We start from the raw sequence: 23,438 nt of genomic DNA on the forward strand, positions 1-23,438 counted from the left end.
TGCTAAATGTGGTTCTACAACCTATCGAATGGTGGGGAATACAGCAGTACTTAATTTTTCATAGGATTCCATATATTCATTTGAAAACTGTGTGCTATGAAAGCAAAAAGAGCAAAGCTAAAAGGTAGAACAATCTGTCACTGTTAACTAGCAAGCTTAGTGGTGACCATAGTACTAACACCAATGATAATTTATTCTTCTACTGGTCTAAACCTGTAGAAAGAGGAAAGATTAGAGGTCTAAGGAGCTTAGAAAGAAAAGCGACTGGACTTCTTTAAGTTTCTTGAAGATGTTTTAACTCTGTTTCATCCCAGAAGCTTCTTCGGTTAGCGGTCTTTGCCATTCATCTCTGTAACCAAGATGGCAACGGTCGAAGGCGAGAAGTGTACAGACGTCCAAATTCAGCTTTTTTGATTGTTATGAGTAAACAGTTGGGGTACTCATACAGCACTTCATGTAGCCATTGTCAGCATAAGCATACACAAACACCCACACCCACATATGCATACAAGCAAAGAGAGAAAGAGAGCTTTAGAAGAAAATCTAATGCATTCGGTGTAAAACTGCACTGCAATTCTTAAAGCTATGTAAAGCTTTTAGATTTAATAAACACTCAGCAATCTGGGGCGGTATTGTGGGTTTGAATGTTTACGTAGAGAAGCTGAGGATGTTATCTAAAGAACTGTCCTCGTCAGTCACAGTTGCAGAATTTATCTTGAGATTTTTCTCTGTGGCATGAGTGAATGCATTCCTCGCTCACACATAATGTTTGCCACCACTGCTGCATCTTACACACCACTTTTCGTTTCTGCTCTGTAAAACCAGGCCCCACACTCAAAAGCATGCACATATGCAGACACACACGCGCGCGCACACACACAGTTTTCACACTTACACACATACACCAGCTGTGTGGAGTAGCTCATCTTGTGGTTCATTTTCAGTTTGAGTGTTTGCTCCAGATTGTTTAGTGGCCTAAATATCAAGGAAATGACACACCAGGAATTTACATTATGACCCTCTCTTGCACGCACACACAAAAATACTCACAAGTCAGTTTGAAAACTTTGGTCATCAAAGTTCTTCGACCTTTAAGGTCTCACTACAGAAGGTTTTGTAATTAAGTGGTGAGAGCGGCAGAAGAGGAACATTCACAGATAATGTGTGCGACTACAGTTGAGTGCAGTCAGAGCGGTACCGCAACTTCAGCGACCTCTGCTGGACAATGCTTTCACTTAACTGTTTTACTGTAGTTTATGTTTTTATGCCGCAACCTTATACCTCTTTTATCTGACGGCACTAGACATTATTTGCTTTAATCCATATAAGGATTTTAGGTATGAAGCTGCAAACACAATAACTGACATATATTAAAGCTGACACCTAAAATAATGTGTAGTTACAATGTAAAAAGTAGGGCTTAGGGTAGTTAATCATACAGCCTGCGTACCTACTAGTACTGCAAAATTAGAATGTAGAAAGTGGAGCCTAGGATACTGTGCAGTACACCTCATACTTCATACTAATAAAACGTAATAAGAATGAAGAAAGTGGAGCTATAAGTACTTTGTCCGCTTTCCTTGGTTATCACCGTGTTCTACTGTGCTTACTGGGAACTACTGTTGGTGACTTATGGAGGCAGATTTCGCCAGGCTGTATTGTGAAGTGTTGTCAATTGAACTTTCCAACAGTGTATAAAGCTGGTAAAGTATTCCCGTCATTATGCATATGAAGTATTTTCACTTCGTCCAGTGGAAACATTTTTCCACTATTTTTTGTGTGTGTCACATTTTTGTCTTTGTACTTCAGTTCTGAAGGAGTTAAAGGGAGCAAGCAAACCCCCGGTGGGTCTTGAGCAGGCTTCTAGCATTGAATTAAATTTCTCAGCCACACATCCTCTGCTGCCATGGCAACTTTTGAAAAGCCTTGCTCCAGTCAGCTCAGGAGGAGTTTGTTTTGTAAGTTTCAGAAGTTTTTCACTGCTAAACCAGACAGCGCCGGCTTGGAGTTTCTGTAATGCGGCTGTGGGTTGATCACAAGTAGAGAGAGAACAGCAAGAGAAGAAGTTATTTGCACAGGTAGGTGAAGAGCTGTGAATAAAACAACAAGGACTGTTATGATCCAATTTGCATTTTTGCCAAGTAGCACTTAAGTGAAATTTTTTTATATATATATAATTAGTTTACTCTTAGTTAGCAACAGCATTTCAAAGTTTTCTGGAATACATCTATCTGCAATTTCAAAGGATTTTCTATATATTATATCAAATTGACTGTTAAATATTCACAAAATTCACTGTAGTTCAGTTCTGCAGTTCAGCTTGTGACGTGATCCTATAATACAACTTTCCACATTTGGTCAGTGCTGTAGTTCTCTCCTAGTTTTCTCATTTTTAAAGCAAATCTTGCAGGACCCAGAGGACACCATGTTCTCCCTGTCAGAGCTAGCGCCTCTGAATCAGCATCAGAACAGGTCTAAACTGCTGAAGCCCTGGTGGGAGGTCTTTATGGACTACCTGGTGGTCCTGATGTTGATGACATCTGTCCTGGCTTGTACGGAGCAGCTGTCCAGGGACCGAGTAGTGTGCATTCCTTTGGATTCAACTACAAACACTAGTGATCACAGTCACTCAAAAAGTGCCAATGTGGGACTGTCTTCATCGTCACAGCCTCAAATACACCACGCACACAAAATCGGCCCAAATCTTCACTCTGCACCCCGAGGTCGGCGCACGCATTTGGTGTACCAGCAGTACATTTATATTAGCCAGGTAAAGTAGTGCTGGCTTTGTTGTTTTTGTCATTCACTCTGTGAAAGCATAGAGTGAGCTATATTTAACATTCTGAACCTTTATGTAAAAGGACCTGCTCATACCCACAGGTTATTAAACCGCTTATCTCAGCTCTACAGTGGAACTTTAATCTCCCAGTTTCTTCTGATTCACACTTTGACTGTTTCAGTGCTCACTCACAGCTCTCATGGTGTTGCTTATTTAAGCCTTACTAACCCTTGGAGATAGAACCATGGTTTACCCCTATAGCCAACCTATAGAAGTAAGCCTATAAGCAAACCCATAGGTGGGCTGTAGACATACTCACAGAACTGGGCTTACAGTGTATCCTGTATTTTAAGCTTTTACCCATTCAAATCAATTCAATTAAAAAGAATAACTTTAGCACCCATTTCAGTTTTTATACTAATCCTCTTCCTTTGTTAACAGGTAACCCTTTGTTATTAATGTTTCACAGTGTATGTCTGCTGCCCCCATGTGGTCAAACAATCAATTGCTGTTTGCCTGTTTCTATAGGTGTGCTACCATGAAGCTTTGCCTTTGTCCTCCCGCTTCTTCCCTTACATGGCCTTGCTTCAGTCCCTCGTCCTGGTAGCCAGTGGCTCCTTCTGGCTCCACTTTCCCCACACCTCTTCCCGCATAGAGCAGTTCCTATCCATCTTGGCAAAGTGCTGTGAGTCACCCTGGACATCTCAGGCCCTGTCTCATGCCGCCCGCCAAGAGAGCATCCAGGAGATGGTGGAGGAGGGAAGACGAGCACACCAACCACACCACCGAACTTCCACTTCCCCCACAGTGACCCACACAAGACACTCGAGCATAGACTCAGGCACAGACAGCCCACTTTTAAAGAGGATAGACAGCGCATTTGCCACCCCTCCATCCCCTTGTCCCTCCACACTGTCCTGTAAATCCACCATGTCTTGTGTATCTCTTGACTCCCGGGAGCAACTTCCTTCTTCCAGCCCATCAGTAATGGCTGACAGCCACAGCCAGGTAATCAGTCTGGATAAAAGTGATGGGGAACAGGCGAGGGCGCTGTTTGAAAGGGTCAGGAAGTTTAGGTCCCACTGTGAAAGCTCAGCTGTCATTTGTAAGGTAAGAGATCCTCTAGTCTGCTAGATTTACAGATCAACTTCTTTGCTACCTTAATTTTTTTTAATTCCATGTTATCGTTTAGTCTTGATGCCCATTTTTCCCCCTTCAGGTCTACTTGGCTCAGACAGTTTTCAAACTCCTGATTGTAACACTGATTATGAGTTACACAGTCCCTCTTCTCGGCTCCCTGTCCTTCAACCACACCTGTCACCCCGAGGAGCGGGCCCTGGTGGGCTACACCACCTTCGAGTGTATCCACGTGCTCTCCTCACTTCTCCGCAAACTGCTGGCGGCCTACCTGACCTTACTGGGCCTGTATGGTCTGCTTAATTTTTACACTCTCACCTGGATTTTAAGCAGGTTAGAATAAAAAAAATGTTAAAGGTGCACTTTTCAGTGTTTTTATAGCAGAAAGGAATATATATTTTTAAAGTGGATAGTGTTGCCCAAAGAAAGTTCGAGTATGTATGAGTGCTACTTTAGGCTTTAACAGGCTTTGAGGAGAGAAGCTAGTCTAAATGTAAAAAGCATAAATAAATAAATTATGCCCCTGATGATGAGCATATCAGAAAACTAGTTACAGGGGTAAAAAATGTAGTGCTGTGTTTTTGGCTACAAAATATCCTGTTTGATGTTTCTCTCTGTTTTTTCTTTCTTTCTTCTTCTTCTGCCTCGGTGTGTTTGATTCAATTCAGCTCTCTGCAGCAATATTCCTTCCATTCACTGAAGGAGCTGAGCTCCCTGAGAGATTTTCCTGATCTGAAGAACGACCTGGCCTTTCTTATACACATGTTAGACCAGTACGACCCTCTGCTGGTCCAGCGTCTCTTTGTGTTTTTGTCGCCTGTCAGTGAGAGCAGGCTGCTGGAGGAAAGCTTAGAGAGGCGCTGGGGGGAGGAGAAGCTGCACGCCATGATCAGCGTGGATGCAGACGGCCGCTCCAGGCTGCAACTGGTGGCCCTGCCTCGCCTTCCTCCAGCCCTCTTCACCCTCAGTCAGCTTCAGGTCCTCAAACTGGAGCTCATCGCAGACGCCAAGTTTACTGCACACATGACCAGCATGACCTCACTCAGGCGAGTTGTACAGTGCAGGGGCGTAGTCTTTTAAAGCATTATTCACTTCTTTTTAGACTCTAACTTGGACTTTTATGTGGCATTCCAACTACAGGGAGCTGCACCTCTACCACTGCACAGCAACTGTGGATCCCAGCGCGCTTGCCTTTCTCCAGGAACGTCTAGAAGTCCTTCAGCTTACCTTCACTCAGGCATCAGAGATCCCCAGCTGGGTCCTCTCCTTGCGAGGCCTTCATGAGCTTCACCTCTCTGGTCGCTTAGGCAGTGAAAGTGGGGTGGGCCGTAGCTGGGCACTGGGGAGCCTACGCCAGTTGCGTCACCTACGTGTGCTGGTGATTCGAGGCATGTTGCAGCGGATCCCCGGGGAGCTCTGCGAGGTGGCAGGCAGCTTGGTGAGACTGGAGATCCAGAATGAGGGCACAAGGCTGCTTGTGCTGACGGGCCTGAAGCGGATGGTTTACCTGACAGAGCTGCATCTGCAGGATTGCCAGCTGGAGCGTTTACCCTCTGCTCTGTTAGCACTGACCAACCTCCGGGTGCTTGACCTGCAGCACAATAACCTGAGGACTCTGGAGGAGCTGCTTAGTCTGGCTCACCTTCGTCGTCTCTCTTGTCTTAGACTTGCTTACAACCGTGTTTTGGTACTGCCGGCCAGCGTCGGTGTGCTTAGAGGCCTCGAGCTCTTGGATCTGTCAAACAACCAGCTCCAGAGCATTCCTCCAGCGCTCTTCACTCTTCGACGCCTTCGGAGGCTCCTGCTTGCCGGTAACCTGCTGGAGGAGCTGCCTGCTGAGGTGAAGGCACTGCAGCTGCTCACAGAGTTGGACCTCAGTGGGAACAGGTTGGAGAGGCTACCCACTGAGCTTTTCAATTGCTGTTTGGAGTTGCGCACCCTGAATATGTCTCACAACTCTCTTAGCTTCTTACCCAGAGAGATTGCAGCTCTAAGTCAACTGTGCAGGCTGGACTTGCGCAGCAACAATCTGGAAGAACTGCCTGCTGAACTGGGCTGCTGCTCAGGGCTGCATGGAGGTGGTCTCCTGGTGGAAAACTGGCTCTTTCTTTCTTTGCCACCGCATGTCAGAGACTTCCTGAGCCGCTCTTACACCCCAGGTGGTGCGCACACAGAGGAGCATTCCCAGCCCGAGTCTGACAGTTTTCCCTACTTCTCTCCTACACAGTGGAGCTTCTCTTCTGCTCTGGAATCACAGATATAAGGACAACAGCTATCAGACTGGTGACATAATAAAATAAAAGCACTGATGGAGTTTTTAGAAGGTTTTTCTTCAACTACTGCATCAGGCAAATTCTTCACCAATCTGCCCTTATTGTCCATTTTGTTTTTAGAACATGCAGAACTAACAGATGGACTGCTTTGTAATGCATTGAAAAATATTTCTGGAATATTTTTGAATAAGAACATCTGTGATGAGCGCATAAATTGTGAGTTAATTAGAATTCAAATGAGTGTGGACATCTCCATTAATATATTTAAAGAACACTACTTGTCATTCTGTATTTGTAGTTTTCCTGTTAAAGAATGTGAGATTTTATAGATGACAGAGCAATAAAATTTATTATTCTGTAAAGATTTCTGCAGATCTGCCGATACTTCCTGATTGCTTCCTGTATAAAAGTATTCATCAAAGTATTATGAAAGCTGAGACCTGATGCCAGTGTATCCATGTTGGATAGTTGGAAATACTGATACTTCTCGTTATTAATACAGTTATTATCAGCCCTTGGCGCCCCGTTTGTTATTCGTAATTATGATTTTAATAAAAGGTTGTAAACGTTAATAATGCTTCAACGACATTAATGCTGTACAACACTAATGCGTTCATTGACCACTAGAAGGCACTAAAGACTTTTAATTCTCAGTGTTTAATGTTTCCAGAATTAAAGCTTGATTTAGACTTGTGCAAGGAAACATAGAAATCACAGTTACATATACTTTTATTGATGGAGTCCGAATTTCTTCACACTGTTAACATCACACGCCTCGCGCGACTTAAACGTCTACATTTCATATAATTTTAACGATTTCTGTAAAACAAAAACAAACTAACAAAATTGAGCCAGTCTGAATCAATTCCGGGAAGCTGTTTTATATTTAAGGTCACAGGACTGCATTATCATACGCAAACACATCCCGGTTAATTTTATACTTATATTGCAGCAAAACGTGACTGTATTGATTTATTTCCCGTGTCCCTCCCGAGCTCCCCTACGGAGAGCAGCTACAACTGCGTCCCGCTTTTTTCAACTGCGGCGGACTGCGGCACACTTTCTGTCCAATCACAGGCTGCTTTTCACAGAGGTCGCCCAAACGGGCCAATGATATCGACCCGCTTTAGCCGAGGCGGAACTTCCGGTTGGTGGTATAAACCAACTGAGGCCTCTCCATGCGGTTGTGATCTATCGGGGCAGTCGAAGCTAACACCGAAACGGTAGGAATCCTTGAACTACTTCATTGTCCCGCTTGAGCGGCTTTCCGCGTCTCGTTTCACCTAAATAAGCTTGTGAATTATATTTATTTAATTTGGGCTGAAGTAGTGTTTGCTATCGCTAAAAATAACCTTTCGTTGTTTGTTTCAGGGGGCGGTGTTACTTAGCGTTTTGTAGCCTAGCATATGATAGCCTAGCAAAGCAATCGCCACTTAGATTTCCTTATTTACACGAAATATGCCGCCTTTTTGTCATCCATATAACACTCCCGTTACAATTACGAAAAGATCGCCTGCTTATGCTGTTGGGAATATTTAGTTGGTCGTAGCGGATTAGTTGTTGTCGTGTAGAAGATTAGCTTGCCACGTTAGCAATGGTTATGCAACACAATGGCTTTCTAGTGTTGTATGCGCTTAGAAGCTAACCGGTTTGGTCAATTTGACATCGTCGGTTACGGTTTTGACCTTGTTTGTTATATTGAGTGTACGTGGTCGTACAGAATAGTTTCTGTTTACAAAACACTACAGCGTATTCATATTTAGGCCTGCTCTGTTGCGTGTTTTCTTAATTGCTTAGCATTTCTTAACCACAGGCTTACTCTTTAAAATTCAGTTCGAGTTATACACAATAGAGCTAATGTTTGGAGTCACGTTTATAACCAACTACGATTTTCATAGTTGCACAAAGTCAAACCCGCCTTGTAATGATGGAATAAAAAAAGACTTTTAAATCTATTAAAATATGTGCAACAAGTGGGCTCGAATAAGAGCCTCGCTTCATATAATCTAAGCAAAGGGAGCCCTCTCTTAGACACAGATGAAAGACAGTGATCATTAATACTGAGCTGTATTTTCTTTGTTCCAGACAAATACAATGGCTGAGAATGACGTTGACAACGAGCTTCTTGATTATGAAGAGGATGAGGAGCCTCAAGGAGCCCCCGAGAGTGCAACCCCAGCAGGCAAGAAGGAGGTGAAAGGTTCCTATGTTTCCATCCACAGCTCTGGTTTCAGGGATTTTCTTCTGAAGCCGGAGCTTCTCCGCGCCATCATTGACTGTGGTTTTGAGCATCCATCTGAAGGTGAGACGCATTCAACTGTTCTGGTACCTTTTGTTAAATGGGACTAGTGGGGAACTGGCAATTGAGTTTGTTTATGGCATACCCTTGCACTACACTGGTAGAACCTGTCAAAAGCTGTAAGTCTGCATATTCTTCAACAGCGCTTACCTTATCTTGCTTGCCTACATTAAGAATTTTTGAATAGCTCGACTTGCTTTGTGCGTCTAAAAAAATGCACCACTCCCAGCAGGACTGCCACTCCTCTTGTGCTCGTTATAGCAGTTCAAAGTAATTGATTTGCAGGTAATAATAAGACTGCACTTAACATTAATATTTGTGTTGTGTTGTTTAAAAACACAGTGCAGCATGAATGCATCCCACAAGCTATCCTGGGCATGGACATCCTGTGCCAAGCCAAATCTGGTATGGGCAAGACGGCTGTGTTTGTGTTGGCCACCCTGCAACAGATCGAACCCGTTGACGGACAGGTTAGTGTGTGTGTGTTTAACATGCTTTGACTGTGTAGTAAATTAAGTGTTTACATGGGTTGCGTTCAACAAAAGAAACAAAGAAGTGCCTTCAATGTTGGGCTCTTCATTTACTGGCTATGAATGTTATTAGTCTGGTAATTAATGAACAAGCCAATAAAGGCTGATAGAGGTCCAAATGTTTTTGTTGTCCTGTTTTAGCTGAAGTCAGAGCCACCTGTGAGAGAGCACAAACAAGATTGCTCAAAATCAGTCTTAGTCAGAGCTAGGGAATGCCAACAGAATCAATACCCATGGTACCATTTTGATACCAGGATTTTTGAGATGCAGTAGTGCTCGTCTTTGCTACCACGGTCAGCTTATGCAGGGAGGCAGGAATTCTTCCAAAACTGAAGGAGGCAGGATGTGGTTAAAAGTATTCTATTGTCCTTATAAGCACCAGGAAAATTGAAAGCTGCAGCTTAAAGAACAGGTGGAAGATGGAAACTCGTGCAACTGCCACAAACCTCTGCTCCATCTCTTTTGTAAGAAAGGCAGAGTCGGCTGTGCAGCTACTTTGCATTCAGGTGACTGCAAAATCTGAGATAAGTGATTAGCAAGAGGCGATATGCAAACGATATTTGGACTTCCAATTTAGCAAGGCACCTGAAAGACAGGTATCCAGAGCTATTCATAAAGTTCAAGTTGAGGAAGAATAAGTTAACAGTGACATCCAAAGTTTTGTCCTACAAATCTTATCCAGAATCACAGATTACTGCTTATTTTGTTTGAGACTCCCCATTGTAAAATTACTTTGAAATGTTTGTGCTCACTTAATGTAACTGTAACACAGTCACTTGCTAGTAAGACTAATGGGCTACTCGGCAGCCATCCTAACATTTCAGTCTGGGTCTTGTCAGTAAAATGTCAACATTTAAATGAATGATCAGAATTCTAAAACGTTTTAGTAACAGTTTAAGTACCTGGCATCAGCCAGTCATTTTGTTTCACTATCCAGCTGTGTGATTCTACTGGTATTGGTACCAACTAATGAATTTCTGGGATCATGACATTCCTTATTAATATACAAATAACAGATTTCATAGGTGACTTATAACCAGCAGGTTTCCTTGTTGGGATATGCAGTTTTGAGGACAACAATATGTTTTAGCGGGAAATCTACGGCGTAATCAGAAACCTCTCTTAACGCTGCACCAAAACCTTCCACATAACTTGACAAGAGAAATGTTACTACATGTTGGGTTGTCTAAGTTACACGTGCGGTTAAGAGGGGTTTCCGTTTAATATGTAGATTTCCTGCTAAAGCATAAATCGGGCATAAGGGTCGATTGACTTTAGTGTTCATGTCAGTGCTGAAATGCAGCACAGCCGATCCTGGTGGAATTTGGGGATTTGAGAGGATGGATGACATTCGTTGTGTATTATAGCATCAGTCTATTTGATTGTAAGTGGCATTTTCATGTTGTGCTTGTTGTTATGTAGAAATTATACACCAAAGAGTGGATAGATGGCTCAGTTCTGGCTTACAGAGTTGTAGACCTTCAAGTCTAAGGTGTTATAGCTACAGTGGGATGTAATTTTCTTTCAAGGACAGATGCTTAGATGATTATAAAATACTAAAAATGTAACATTAACATTAAATGCATCTTGTCGTTTGTAATGTAAAACTGTTAATTTTAAACAAATTATTCTGTCTACCTTTGACTTTTTGATAGATTTTTGGATTTAATCTGCATTTCCTTGTGTCTCCAGGTGTCTGTATTAGTCATGTGTCACACACGAGAGCTGGCCTTCCAGATCAGCAAAGAGTACGAGCGTTTCTCCAAGTACATGCCCACCATAAAAGCAGCAGTATTCTTTGGTGGCCTGCCTATCAAGAAAGACGAGGACGTCCTGAAGAAGAACTGCCCTCACATCGTTGTCGGAACTCCCGGCCGTATCCTCGCCCTGATCCGGAACAAGACGCTCAGTCTGAAGAACGTCAAGCATTTTGTCCTGGATGAGTGTGACAAAATGCTGGAGCAGCTAGGTGACTTTCCTTTGTTTTTGTCTTCCCAGTTTTCACCAAGTCAGCAGCAAAACTGCAGTATTCAGTCAGAATCTTACCTTAGTCACTTTTTCACTCTTTATCTTTTTCTTTCTTCACATGGCAGACATGAGGCGTGATGTTCAGGACATCTTCCGGATCACACCGCATGAGAAGCAGGTCATGATGTTCAGTGCAACACTGAGTAAGGAAATCCGTCCAGTGTGCCGCAAGTTCATGCAAGATGTAAGTAAGCAGCGGAGGGCTGCTTCACCTCTGAATGTCTGTTTTTTTGTGAGACAACTCATCTCCACCACTTTCGGTCTGTACTGAAAACTGCTGCACTGAAGTTTTACTTACCTGCTATCTCATGTACAGCCCATGGAGGTGTTTGTGGATGACGAGACCAAACTTACACTCCACGGCCTGCAACAGTACTACTGCAAGCTGAAGGACAGCGAGAAAAACCGCAAGCTATTTGACCTGCTTGATGTGTTGGAGTTCAATCAGGTGAGGGAACGTGTATCTTTATATTGTTGCAAGCAAATGTTTGTATTCAAAAGGTCCCAAATACTCATTGAAAGTTGTAATAGAAATTGCATCAGAGGTCTAACTCGGTGCTTCCTGTTGGTGACCTGCGGGTTAATGCCCGTGCGTTGCCTCTAGGTGGTGATCTTCGTCAAGTCAGTTCAGCGCTGCGTCGCTCTGTCCCAGCTACTGGTGGAGCAAAATTTCCCCGCCATTGCCATCCACAGGGGAATGGTTCAGGAGGAAAGGTGACTTATAAACTCTCAACTTGTAAACATGCTCTGCTGAGCTTCAAATGTGTTGTGTATTTGCGAGAGCAGGAGGCCTCATCCTTCAACTCAACGCATTACTGTCTTCAAAGAGTGCTTGTTAATAATCCTCTTGATGGTTCTGTCCATCTTACCCTTCTTGCCCTCTCTCAGGCTGTCTCGCTATCAGCAATTCAAAGACTTCCAGCGGCGGATCCTGGTGGCCACAAACCTTTTTGGCCGAGGGATGGACATTGAGCGAGTGAATATCGTCTTCAACTACGACATGCCAGAAGATTCTGACACCTATTTGCACAGGGTGAGAAATGCATTTCTGAGCCCCTCTCCTTTTTCATATGCTGGAAAGTTGGCTGTCTTATTTGCTCATCGAGCACCGTGTGAATGCTAGTGGTAGTCCATGTTGCAGTGTGGACTTACTCTTACCTTCTCTGCGCCCCTCAGGTTGCCCGTGCTGGTAGGTTTGGGACCAAAGGCCTGGCTATAACCTTTGTGTCAGACGAGACTGATGCCAAGACTCTAAACGATGTGCAGGACCGCTTTGAAGTCAATGTGGCCGAGCTGCCAGATGAGATTGACATCTCATCTTACAGTAAGTGTTTTTGGTTTTTCTTATTCCTGAATGCCTCCTTAAAAGCATACCGGTGTCTTTAATAACATTAGAACCACTGTGATCTGTGGATTAAAGAGTTTTGCAGCACTTTATTATTAAATCATTGCGTTAATGCTGAAGCTTTCCCCACAGAAAATTGTAGTAAACCTTTACTCGGCAACAAGACGCAACAGTTGGTGCTGTCACGTTAACTGAAGCGCTCCTCAAATCCTTCACATATTTAACCTGTTGCTGAAACGTCGGTATGCTCAGCTGTTGCTCATCGTTCTGATGTTTTGCATGCTCAACTCGTCTCTCCTTCTCTCTCCCTCTGTAGTCGAGCAGTCCAGATGAGTCCCCCGGCCAAACGGCAGTCTGCTCTTCGTGGATCTCGTCTTGTATTTGGAAGTAGACGTACTTCACCGTTGATTTGAAAGCTCTGCATTTCCTCTGTTCACCAAACATTTATTTTTATTGTCAGTTTTTAGGGGGGTTTGGTTTTAATTTGTCTTTGTTTTGCTTAATGGAATTAAAACTTTTTATAAAATGTCATTTTACTGTTGTGGTCACTTATGAGGATGCTGTCTCTGCTCAGTTTTCATTGGTTTCAGTCTCAGCAGAGACAGAGCTTCAGGGAAACCTTCAGAGGAACATGTGATAGGAGTCTGTGCTTTTTCTTTATGTCCAAGCAAGATTTGTATAGGAGATGTTTTGTTTTCCTTCCCAGTACAAAAAAGTGGCTGTTTGGATGGTAATCAAAAAGTTGTAAAGATACAAATTTGGCTCATATGGCAGCTCTTTCTATGAATTTTTAACTGAATATCCTCCAATAAATGAAGTCACCACGTGGACTGGTAGTGATGAATTTGCAGATTTTGACGAGGCAAAACGTGTCACTGTTTTAACTGTTTTTTTTTTTTTTTCTTGGTATTTTGTTTTAAATATTAAAAATTAAGTGTTAAACAAGTGGAAATCTGCTTAGATGATTTAGCAACAATTCAATATTGGATAAACATCACTGTGCAGAGTCATAGTGATGGTTCTGCAATTTTTATTGCTGCACAGTAATTCGATATTGGATGTTGATATCTTAAGTGCAGTTGGGCAGACACCAATTTATCTCCCCATTAAGGTAACTTTTCTTTAGTACCAATTAGTAACTAGTGTACATGTGTAAATACATGAAATGCCTGCTAAATGTTAACATAGTATGGATCGTTGCAGGGCTGCTAGCATAGCTGTGAAATTGCAGATCTTTGGCTGCTCCCTTATTCCCCAAGGGGGCGTCCCAGCAGCTGGATCTGCATGTTTGATCTGACTCAGTTTAAACCAGATGCATTTATCTGCATGTTAGGTGGATGTGTTAAGCGCTACACCATAGTTGCTGTATAATTTAACCTACATGACAAAAAACCCTCTTTTGATAAATGTTCAACAGTGATTGTCAGAGAGAATTTTATTTTTAAAAAAGCAAAACGATGATGAACTCATTCCAGCTCTTAAAGTCAACTGTCTGTAAACTAACCAGATTCCAAGAAGAGTTAATCACAAGGAACACTCTTTTTTTTTTGAAGCATAAGATCTTAAGCATGACTCATTACAGAAAATTACAGACTTATTAATGTACACTACTAGTTATACATCATGCTTTCAAAATTGGCACTTAATGCTCATAAAAGATCTGAACCCTGCCTCGCCCAGTGCTAAACTATACATGGACTACTTCAGTATAATGATTGGCCCTTATACAGCAGATAGAACTACAAAGGTAACAATGTGTCTGTACATAGCTGCACTATAGTTTCCCTCAATAAAACTAAAGATACAATATCAAAACCACAGCATCTTCATGGGCAAAATAGCAATGGAAAACACAAAAGACACTTCTTACCCAATTAAAGTTTAAAAAGAACCCCTGATAAGGATTTGGGGCAGCAGATGTTTTGTAGTTGAGATGGTAGGGGGAAAAAAACCATTCACCTCAGGGCAAAAATGTGTAATTTATGGCACAAACGGATAAAGTACATTGGTGCTTCCACTGAGATGAAGTTACCACTGTATATAGTAATTTAAAAAAGGCAGTTCGTGATTTCAACTCATCTGTATGAGGATACCAGATTAGGCTGTGAATCAAGGTTGCTGTAAGGTGCTCAAACATCAACCCAAACACCAAGTCGGGTGGATAATCATAATAAAGGGCTAAGCCATCCGTAACGTACAACCTGAAGATAGACTTGACAGTATTAGTGTCCTTAGAGGTAGGGTCCTGCTGACATTTGGCAGCTGTAGACCTCAACCCCCCGGAAAAAAAAATACATAAAGCTCTTCTCACAGCCGTGTGAAAGACTGAACAGCTTTTCAACAGCATTTCTCAGAAACAGGACGCACTTTAACACGATGAGGCTGCTCAGTTACGAGCCAGATTAGACGACAGAGCAGTTCCACCTTCAAATCACAAATAACACATTCACCGTGGCACACGCAGCTTTCCAAATTTCATTTATAAAACAAACCAGAGTGGACGATTGTCTCCTTCTGCCATCACGAGTCAGGATTGTACCTGGCCAAATTAGGTGGTCGACTTGTTGGCGACAGAATCCCGAGCGTGTTCTTCGGATGCTCGCGAAATGTCTCAGTTTCTTGTGAAGGCAAGGCGAGGGGATGAGTCCAGCTGCGTAAACAACCTTTGACGTGTTTTCCCACTAATGCCTCCAACCACCAAGTTCAACTCCAACTTTATCCATTGTATATACCTCATCTCCTCCTTTATCATTTGTTGTTCATCATTAGATATGGCTTTCTGACCAAATCTGAGCCCGGGGTCAAGTCCTGGTTTGATGGCAGTTCCTCACCCTCTCTCGGGGCTCAGCAATTTTGTCCGTCTGATATTGTTGTTCTGCCACATCGATTCTCCGAGAATAGCAGCACCACCTTCCCCAGTGGCAGGCTGCTGTGTCATCATGTCTGTCTCGACAATAAATACCAGAGAATAAATACCATAAAATGACCCAAACCACATTCCCGTCAAAACATCTGAGACAAACTTCCATCTTCTTCCAACGCCATCCTATTCTTCTTTGTCACTTAGTCTATCAGTTGTCATATACTGGAGTGCGCAGACGTGATTCCAGCTGGTTTGTCAAATCCACACCGTGAATCCATCAGCAAAGGAAAATGAGTAACACGCACACACGAAAGACTTATGCATGTCTGTGTTTCTCAGCTGTTCCCAAAAACAGTTCTAGGGAACTTTTGAAGCTGGGCACTAACATGGGGTCTGCTTACACCCATGTTTTACACAAAGATTTATTCACAGTTTAAAGTCTGGTGAGGCCAGAAACAGCTTTTTATCTACACTAAAGCAGGGCCTGGTCACTTTCGCGGTTTCCACATTGTGAGGTACGCCCAGTCCGAGACACATTCCTCTTTTCCGCATTCATCCTCAAATGTTTCGGTGTGTGTTCTGCTCATGGATCCACTAAGGACAGCTACTCTATAATGGGTACTGCTGGGGCGGGGGTGAGATGGGGGAGTTAATGTCTGTTTTTATGAAGGAATGTAGGTTTGGCAGGGTAACGCCGCTAGTCATTGAATTTGTGCGTGTCCCCATAGAGCCACAGCTGTGGGGGCATTACGGCCTCGTTGAGATGGTTGCACTCGTCGCTGCATTTGCACGACTGGATGAACATCACGGACCTGCTGAAGCGTTCGCCGTCAGGGCAGGCAAAGGTCACGTTAGCTGTGCGGGTGCGACGTGGTGAGCAGCAGCGGCCGTCCCGGCATACTCCACAGTAGTTGGGCCGATAGAGGCGAGTGCTCCTACAGCCGGCATACGACAGACGATGTGGCTCTGGGGCCTTATGGGTGCGAGAGCACTTCCTTCCTTTCTGTGGACGGAGAAAGAAGAAAGAAGCAATTCAGTTTTTCCAGTGAAAAGGCTTCACCGGGTGTCTACAGCCGTGCACGCAGGGCTGTGAGGCTGTACTGTTCACCATCCTGGTTTAGCCTGTCACAAGGGGAATGTTTTCCAGTGAAAAGTAAATGAACTGACGTTGATGGCACTGACATAAAGTAGTGCCCAAATTTAAAACTTGATGTTGATCCTGCTATGTCACCAAAAATCACAGACTGTATATAAAAGGTGGACATGTATATAAACAATAGCAGTTAGCAAACAGAGCACGAGGGTTCCTGGTTCAAACCCCAGTCTGCATGTTGTCTCTGTGCATCTTAACCATCCAGGTGCAATTGTTTCCAAAACTGGCCACAGGTGTGAGGAAGATAAAGTAGATAGAACATAAGCTTTTTTTTTAAAGCACGTCTCAGTGCAATCCTAACATCTTCCACAGTTGTTCCATCACATCTCCCCCAAAAACACTTCCTTTGTTTTGTGTACTTTTGCAGCATTTTTCTATTTTCTTGGTGTTTTCTTAAGTTGCACTGCATTTGACCTCTCAGGGCAACTGTACACTTGATCTCTGAGCTCCTTAAACACTTTCTTGCGGAATTTTTGGTCTTAATTTAGCGATTTGAGGTCTTATCGTTTTATAAATCATGATCAAAATGGCTAATAAAACATAGTATGCTTAATTGTGGGCCTACCTTGTGATTATCAAGTGGCTATTGTGTGAGCATGCAGAGTTTTTGGTCAGACCCTCCAATCACTAACTAATGGCTAATAGAGCTAAGTTCATCTTTTATATACACTCTATGATTCCAGTTTACCCTGAATGTGGACCAAACCTTACAGTGATCCAGTGATCCTGACATCCAATGATGTCAGGAATAGTCAGGGGAACATGAATAACCGCATAAATTCACCTTACAGACTTTACCTCTACCAGGTCTAAAGGTTGTCGAGATATTTAGAGAATTTGACTCTTTGGGTGATCCATAAAATCTGCTAACAAAGTCTTTCTTTGGCACAGGAGGCATGGGTGTGGTGTGTAGCCGGTTTAAAACTGTGCTCTGGTGAAAGCTTTATGGCTTCACGTTTGCTTGAAATTAGAACTGCCACCGTACCACAGAGCAGCATCAAGCAACTTGTTATTCATCGCTCATGACGTGAAAAACAAAGTTAATGCTGTTAAGTGCGGAGATGGGCTGAAGCGAAATAAAAGGTCAGAACAGCAGATGAGCACCGGAGTGCCAGCGATAGTTAAGGATTGACACTTGTTCCCATTAACACCCACAGCAGCTCTGCAAACACTGGGAGAGCTCAGAGAAACAGGTGCACAACAAGCCAATCAGCTTCATGAGTGGCTCGAGGCAGGGGGCAAAATGTTTCTGAGAGTGTTTTGTTTGAAATGTGAGAAAGCAACAGAGTGGGCGAAGTGCTCTTTAAATCACACAGCATAGTGCCACCGAGTGCAGCTGTCGGCCGCAGTGTCAGGTCAGTGAAGGAGACAGAGTTATTCCTCTGTCGCAGCAGCAAAAAGTTCTCCGATTCACACTTATGTAGTAAAGTTCAAACTTGAACATGAAGCCAGTAAAAAAGTGCAGGTTCGTGAATAAAGGAGCAGCTGAAAGTCGCATTAGCAGGTATCAATCTATGAATTATAGACTGTATATAAAAAAAATAGACACAGTAAGATGCATTTTAAAGCCTCGGTATTAGCATTTTGGTCACCACAATGATGTTTTTTTGGTTTCTTTCACTGTGTATTTGTACAAAGAAACTGCATGATCTATAGCGGGGGGGGGGTGTTTGTTTTTTTACACAGTTTGCCTCACCTTTGCAGTTATTTCCATCTTAAATTCTGTGCTTACAATTAAAAGCCCCTGTTATTCATATTAATGCAAAAGTTAAAGTGTCTGACCTGTAGCAAAATGTTTAAAGTTGTGCCTTTTACTTTTTTAGTAGTCATATTTAGTAGTAAGGGTTGGTAATTAAGTACGTCTTCCGGCGCTCTGCATCTTCAGACATTGTGATGAAGCTACAGGATGTGTTGCAGACTACTTCTTGGCGTTGAGCACTTGCCATTTAACCAGGCAAGGCTCGCTGATCTCAGCCCTGTTGAAATTTTACTTTTACAATTCAGTTCCAGTAAAGCAGGATCTCATTAGAGCGTTTTATGATCTTTGAAGTGAGCCAGGCTGTTCTCTCTAGTTTCATTTCTAGTTTTCATATTTACTGTATGAAGACATTTACTGTATTGAGAGTGTTGTCAATCATCACAACCAACCCTCTGGCAGGAAATGTGAAATGGTATTTTCAAAACTTTCAAACTAATTAGCTACACTTTGATATACTCTGATCTACAACGAGCTGAAGACACAGGTCTCGTTCCACTCTGTTTTCATCTCACACAGCAACAGGACTTTGAATAGACAGAATGGATCAGAAAGGGGTCCAGCAACAGAGGGATTCGAGGGGAGGGGGCTTTATACATGCCATGATATTAATACCAAACTGCCCCTCGAGAGACGCTTCTTTCCTGAATCTTATTTAGTGTGGTGGCTGGAACTCCGTGGCTGGGGGTCATGAGAAGAAGGTCTGCCTTTATAAGGATCTTTAAAGTATCCAAACACACTCATGCATTCCTCACCTTGACCGGGATGGACATGGAGCTGCAGGGCCGAATGTTGCACAGGCGCGTCTCCTTGATCATTTTACACTGAGCATTGTCATTTGTAACACGAGAAGAAACGCCCATGCCACAGCTCCGGGAACACTCGGACCAGGAAGTGGTCTGAACCACGCACTCATCACTTGTTTGCTTCCAGGCTACGAGAGATGAAAGAAAGGACACGTGAGGGAGAGCGATGATGGGAAATATTGAGAGAGAGCCAGAGAGAAGCCGGTCAGCAGGAGTTAAGCAGGGGGAGTGAAGTGGCTACTGGGAAGTTTGAGGGAAAAGCAGAGGTACACAGATGCACAGCACACTGGCCTTATTCACTGAACAGGCAACACTGACGCACAGAGAGGATGATTACAGAGTGGGGAAAGCTGGGTGACGGAGGCATGTGCTGTGAGAGAGCAGTGTGTGTGAGTGCGACCAAGAGCACCTCTGGTGTGCAAGGAGCCAGTGGAAAACAAGCTTCACATAAATGCCAAAACACATGCATGGACGCCGGGGAGACGGCTCACAGCGAGGCCATTTGTGCATCAGAGGGCTGAAGTGAATAAAGCGTAAACAGGACACTTTACTGTGTAGTGGAAACAGGCGCACTCCACAGCAGGTCACCAGCTCCTCACCTGCCAGGTGCTTGTTTCCACGTGGCTTGCCCCACTTGCGTCCCGCTTCCACCAGTTCGTTGCCAAGGGTATCCTTCTCCTTTTTGTGTTTGTAAGTGTAAAACTTCCGGTAAGGCTTCGGAAAAGGCTTTGGGTAGGGAAACACTGGGTAGGGAATGAACGGAGGGTACGGAGGGAAAGCGGGAGGCTGGGGTCGGCGATACACCGGGGGCACGACCGTGGTTCCCTTGTGGCAGTCGATGCTGAGGCAGCACTGGCCGGGCACCTTGACCAGCTGCGGGGCAGGGCAGGAAGGCGACGCCAAGGGCACGTGGCTGGGGCAAAGAGGCACGCACCCTACTGCTCCATCGATGCAAGTGCATTGGTGTTTGCAACCAGCTCTGAAGTTCTCGCCGTTTTGATAAATCCGACCGCTGTATTCGCAGGAGCGGCCCTCGGCCTTTGCTGGGAGGAAGAGAGAAGACAGGCGAGCTGGTCAGAACGCTTTTAGGAGCACACACTTAGTCTTTAGACATCAAATAGCAAGACTTTTATTTGACTGTGTATTTAATGTGTGTGGTGGACAGATGAAAGGAGAGAGGGGACAGTCGCACCATCTCCACATTTAAGAAGCAAACACTATTCTTAGACCAGAAAGGGAACATTGACTTGTTTACAACGTCCTTTCCCTTAACACCCTGAGTGGGACTCCCCACACAACACCCCGGATACCCCCACCCCCCTTTATATAGCAACACCCCCAAATAAACACACATATAAAAATACCACTGTCTGTGCATGTGTTTGTGTGTTTCACGGGCCTGTTTGTGTACACACTGCAGCACTTATATAAATACCGGGGCTGGCCGGGTTTCAGTCACAGGCTCATGAAGGTGCTCTGTTTTTTGAAACGTGGCACAGGCTTCAAACCTCAAGCCCCTATCAAAGAGAAACCCCAGCCGCCCTGGCTCAGAAGCCAGATTCCCCACCCTGAAGTTACACATTGCCTTACTTCAACCCCCAAAGCTGTGCCTGATCTAAAGCAGGGGTAAAAAAAAAAATAATAATAAATCACCACTTCTCAACCCTTCCCACCCCCACCATCCCTGCTCTGCCACCTCTGTGATACATACCCCTGCAGATGCCATGGGTTCGGCCCACATCATTGCCATAATTGCACTCCAGTCCTTTATGGTGGTCGCAAGGACGCCCCTCGTGGCAGTCTTGGTTTAGCTGGGCAGCGCACACCTTGCAGCAGCCGCATCCATCTGGGACTGAACTTATCCCTGGGGGGCAAGATGGGGGCACTGCTGGGCACTCGCACACTACTGGACACTCAGCAGTCACCTGCAGGAAGGGACAGAATAATTTAACCTTCTGCACCAAAAGGAATAAAGAGAAAAATCACACTGGAACCAGGCAGGACAACAGATTGACTCAAGTTACCCAGATCACAGAAAGTCCTCAACGTGTATGTATGAATGTGCGTGTGTGTGTGTGTGTGTGTGGCTTAAAATATTGCCTGAATACTCGGCACTGTCCTGAACCCCACAGGGGTATCTGTAGCCCTCTGTCGCCTTCCGCTTGGCATTTGCCTGGCAAGAGGGGATGAAAGGTACGTTCACTGACCCCCACCTCCTGGCTTCTACATCTTTTGTTTCTGACCCCCTTCTGTGTCCACACACACACAAGCCACTCTCACCACTCCCAGCATTTATTGGGATCACACAGCCTGTGGATCACAGGGAGCTGTCAGTCTGACTGTCCGCAGTCAGATCACCTACAGTGATCCCTTCCTGACTCCGCCGCCACTCTCTTAACCCGGGCCAAGTTCTGGTGTGCCAGAACCAGCACTGGCACTGCTTTCACTCACTGCTGAGGTTCCTGGGAGGGTTTAAAATTACATTACACAAAGACTGAACAATAACTCGTGAATCACCGTGCATAACATGGTAAGTTAAAGCATCTCCCAGCCAAAAGTCACATAATATTCCTTGAGATATTTATGGAGCGGAACGACTTCATATCGAAGTGTATTTTTATACCCATTGGATAAAATTACTGTGGTATAATTTTAGACCTACAGTTGGATGGAAGCCGGTGTACACATAGTAGGGTTTATTACTTTTACTTGTCAGATAATTTAATTAGACTGTGGAGAGAGTGCAACCAATTACATTTATATAGTTTGCTTATATTTCCCCTTTACTTGAATATGCTTCGGACACTAGTGATCACATTTGTAGTGTAACATTACAAAATATATTATATATGCTATATATTATATAGCACTGTAATGGAAATAAACCGCCAAACAAATCGTAAAATAACTCAACTGACTTTACATGGGACCTCGTGAAACACCGCTCAAGACCTCTTATTGCTCCTCAAGCCTCACTTTGGAAACCAGCCAACCAGAAAGCACAGTAGCCGCCGTATTAATAAACGATGATGATCTTAACAGTGCTGGGAGCCACTGGGCCATTATTATTTTGGCACGCAGCGCTAACACCAGCATGGAGGGCAGACCCTGACAGCACGAGAGCAGCTCAGATCTGCCGTTACAGTACGGGCGCGTGAGACCTTAGAGCTCGTGCGTTTGCATGAAGGGAGAACACTTCACGTACTCACCGAAGCGACTGTGGCCACTTGTAAGGCAGCAAATAATAACAGCGTCCCCATGCTGTCAGCGTGCTCACATGGAAGACGGGAGAGCGTTTAAAAACAGCGCTCTGTGACAGGAAAAGCCCAAATCCTTCAAGGGAGCAATAGCGTTGGTCCACAAAGTAAAATCCGACTCGCAAAAAATATATATATTTATATAAACTCACACGTCTTCCATCAATCTCTCAAGTTCTCACAGACCAAAAGGTTGAGCCTTGTTTTTATATCGGTCCCGTTCTTTTTATGGCAACCACGCCCACCCCAGCCCTCCTTTAACCAATTAGGACACAGGCGCGCGGCCAAAGTTGAAAAAAAAAGAAAAACAGGGCGGGAGGGCGTTGGAAGGAGGCGGGGCTTGGACCTCCAACACAGAATTGGGGTTTGGTTGCGGGAGGGGGCGTGACCAGCCATGAATGCACTCATTCATAAAAATTCAGAATTACTACATTCCAAAGAGGAGCTGGCTCTGGGGTGTTTATTTATTTATGTTCGAGCGAAAATAATATTTTCGATGCTTTAAAGTCCTTTTCACACGCAAGCCTCTGTCCGGCTGCCGCTTTGTGAGGAGTAAAATAAATATACGCAGCTGCTCGTCTGCGCTACATTAATACTGGGAGCAGCCATGGAAAACAGCTAGGAATTTCCTTCTGCCACTTTATAAAAATACTATTAGACAAGAGTTGGGCAGATCAAATGCGAACACATGGAGAACAGAGTGTTCCTAGGAGATGGGTTTAACTGCATAACAGAGTGAGAGGGATGCCTGAAAATCATTGAAATAATCAGTGTAATTCATCAGTTCCTATTTAGACCTCAAGTCTCCCACACACAACCTGTTTTTATGGGTACTTGCTGGTGCAAGTACCCATAAAAACCAGTTCTGTACCTGTACACTGTAAGAGTGTTAGAGGTGGAGGCCAGGGATGTGTGCCTGGACAATTTCTGTGTCATTTTGACAGACATACACACAGGAAAACCAGCCATTCTCAGTACCTGAACTTGTAGGTAACCCATTTAGGGATTCGCATTGCTGTTCTCTTTAGAAGCACTGTAGACATTTTCCACATTAGTACATTCTCAGACATGAAACTGTTCACTGGAGACACAAATGCATGGAGTAGGTTGCTAATTGAAAGGTGTGAGAGGGGTTTGTTGTTCTCTACAATGATTGTTAAGCAAACCTGTGGTCATTTGCGCCAGCAGGAGAAGAAATTGTCCCCTTACCTC

At 44.1% G+C, this 23,438-nt stretch overlaps 3 protein-coding genes across 3 annotated transcripts; 2 read left to right on the top strand and 1 right to left on the bottom strand.

The window, feature by feature from the left end:
* Positions 1–2,001: 2,001 nt before the first annotated feature.
* On the top strand, positions 2,002–6,336 carry si:ch211-106h11.1 (volume-regulated anion channel subunit LRRC8D). The gene is made up of 6 exons (XM_063470478.1): positions 2,002–2,078; positions 2,411–2,770; positions 3,308–3,889; positions 3,999–4,249; positions 4,585–4,962; positions 5,057–6,336. Exons 2-6 carry the CDS (start codon positions 2,426–2,428, stop codon positions 6,177–6,179), a joined length of 2,679 nt encoding a protein of 892 aa, XP_063326548.1. The 5' UTR covers positions 2,002–2,078; positions 2,411–2,425; the 3' UTR covers positions 6,180–6,336.
* Positions 6,337–7,292: 956 nt separating this feature from the next.
* On the top strand, positions 7,293–13,336 carry ddx39ab (DEAD (Asp-Glu-Ala-Asp) box polypeptide 39Ab). The gene is made up of 10 exons (XM_063471305.1): positions 7,293–7,412; positions 8,275–8,491; positions 8,831–8,958; positions 10,711–10,987; positions 11,112–11,230; positions 11,363–11,494; positions 11,651–11,760; positions 11,935–12,079; positions 12,223–12,370; positions 12,708–13,336. Exons 2-10 carry the CDS (start codon positions 8,284–8,286, stop codon positions 12,722–12,724), a joined length of 1,284 nt encoding a protein of 427 aa, XP_063327375.1. The 5' UTR covers positions 7,293–7,412; positions 8,275–8,283; the 3' UTR covers positions 12,725–13,336.
* A 44-nt stretch (positions 13,337–13,380) lies between these two features.
* si:ch211-106h11.3 (CCN family member 1) lies at positions 13,381–22,335 on the bottom strand. Its single transcript, XM_063471306.1, has 5 exons — positions 22,179–22,335; positions 20,681–20,894; positions 19,569–20,012; positions 18,919–19,097; positions 13,381–16,257 (listed from the first exon to the last, which is right to left on the bottom strand). Exons 1-5 carry the CDS (start codon positions 22,227–22,229, stop codon positions 15,952–15,954), a joined length of 1,194 nt encoding a protein of 397 aa, XP_063327376.1. The 5' UTR covers positions 22,230–22,335; the 3' UTR covers positions 13,381–15,951.
* Positions 22,336–23,438: the final 1,103 nt, after the last annotated feature.

The sequence above is a fragment of the Pelmatolapia mariae genome, linkage group LG4, assembly GCF_036321145.2.
Source record: "Pelmatolapia mariae isolate MD_Pm_ZW linkage group LG4, Pm_UMD_F_2, whole genome shotgun sequence".
In the NCBI taxonomy this organism is placed as follows: Eukaryota; Metazoa; Chordata; class Actinopteri; order Cichliformes; family Cichlidae; genus Pelmatolapia; species Pelmatolapia mariae.

Coding starts and splice junctions, on each gene's coding strand:
- ddx39ab (XM_063471305.1), top strand. CDS start 8,284: ATGGCTGAGAATGACGTTGACAACGAGCTTCTTGATTATGAAGAGGAT. Junction 8,959..10,710: donor TCGAACCCGTTGACGGACAG/GTTAGTGTGTGT, acceptor TTGTGTCTCCAG/GTGTCTGTATTAGTCATGTG. Junction 12,080..12,222: donor CTGACACCTATTTGCACAGG/GTGAGAAATGCA, acceptor TGCGCCCCTCAG/GTTGCCCGTGCTGGTAGGTT.
- si:ch211-106h11.3 (XM_063471306.1), bottom strand. CDS start 22,229: ATGGGGACGCTGTTATTATTTGCTGCCTTACAAGTGGCCACAGTCGCT. Junction 20,895..22,178: donor AAGTGGCCACAGTCGCTTCG/GTGAGTACGTGA, acceptor CCCTTCCTGCAG/GTGACTGCTGAGTGTCCAGT. Junction 19,098..19,568: donor TGGAAACAAGCACCTGGCAG/GTGAGGAGCTGG, acceptor CATCTCTCGTAG/CCTGGAAGCAAACAAGTGAT.
- si:ch211-106h11.1 (XM_063470478.1), top strand. CDS start 2,426: ATGTTCTCCCTGTCAGAGCTAGCGCCTCTGAATCAGCATCAGAACAGG. Junction 3,890..3,998: donor GCTCAGCTGTCATTTGTAAG/GTAAGAGATCCT, acceptor TTCCCCCTTCAG/GTCTACTTGGCTCAGACAGT. Junction 4,963..5,056: donor ACCAGCATGACCTCACTCAG/GCGAGTTGTACA, acceptor TTCCAACTACAG/GGAGCTGCACCTCTACCACT.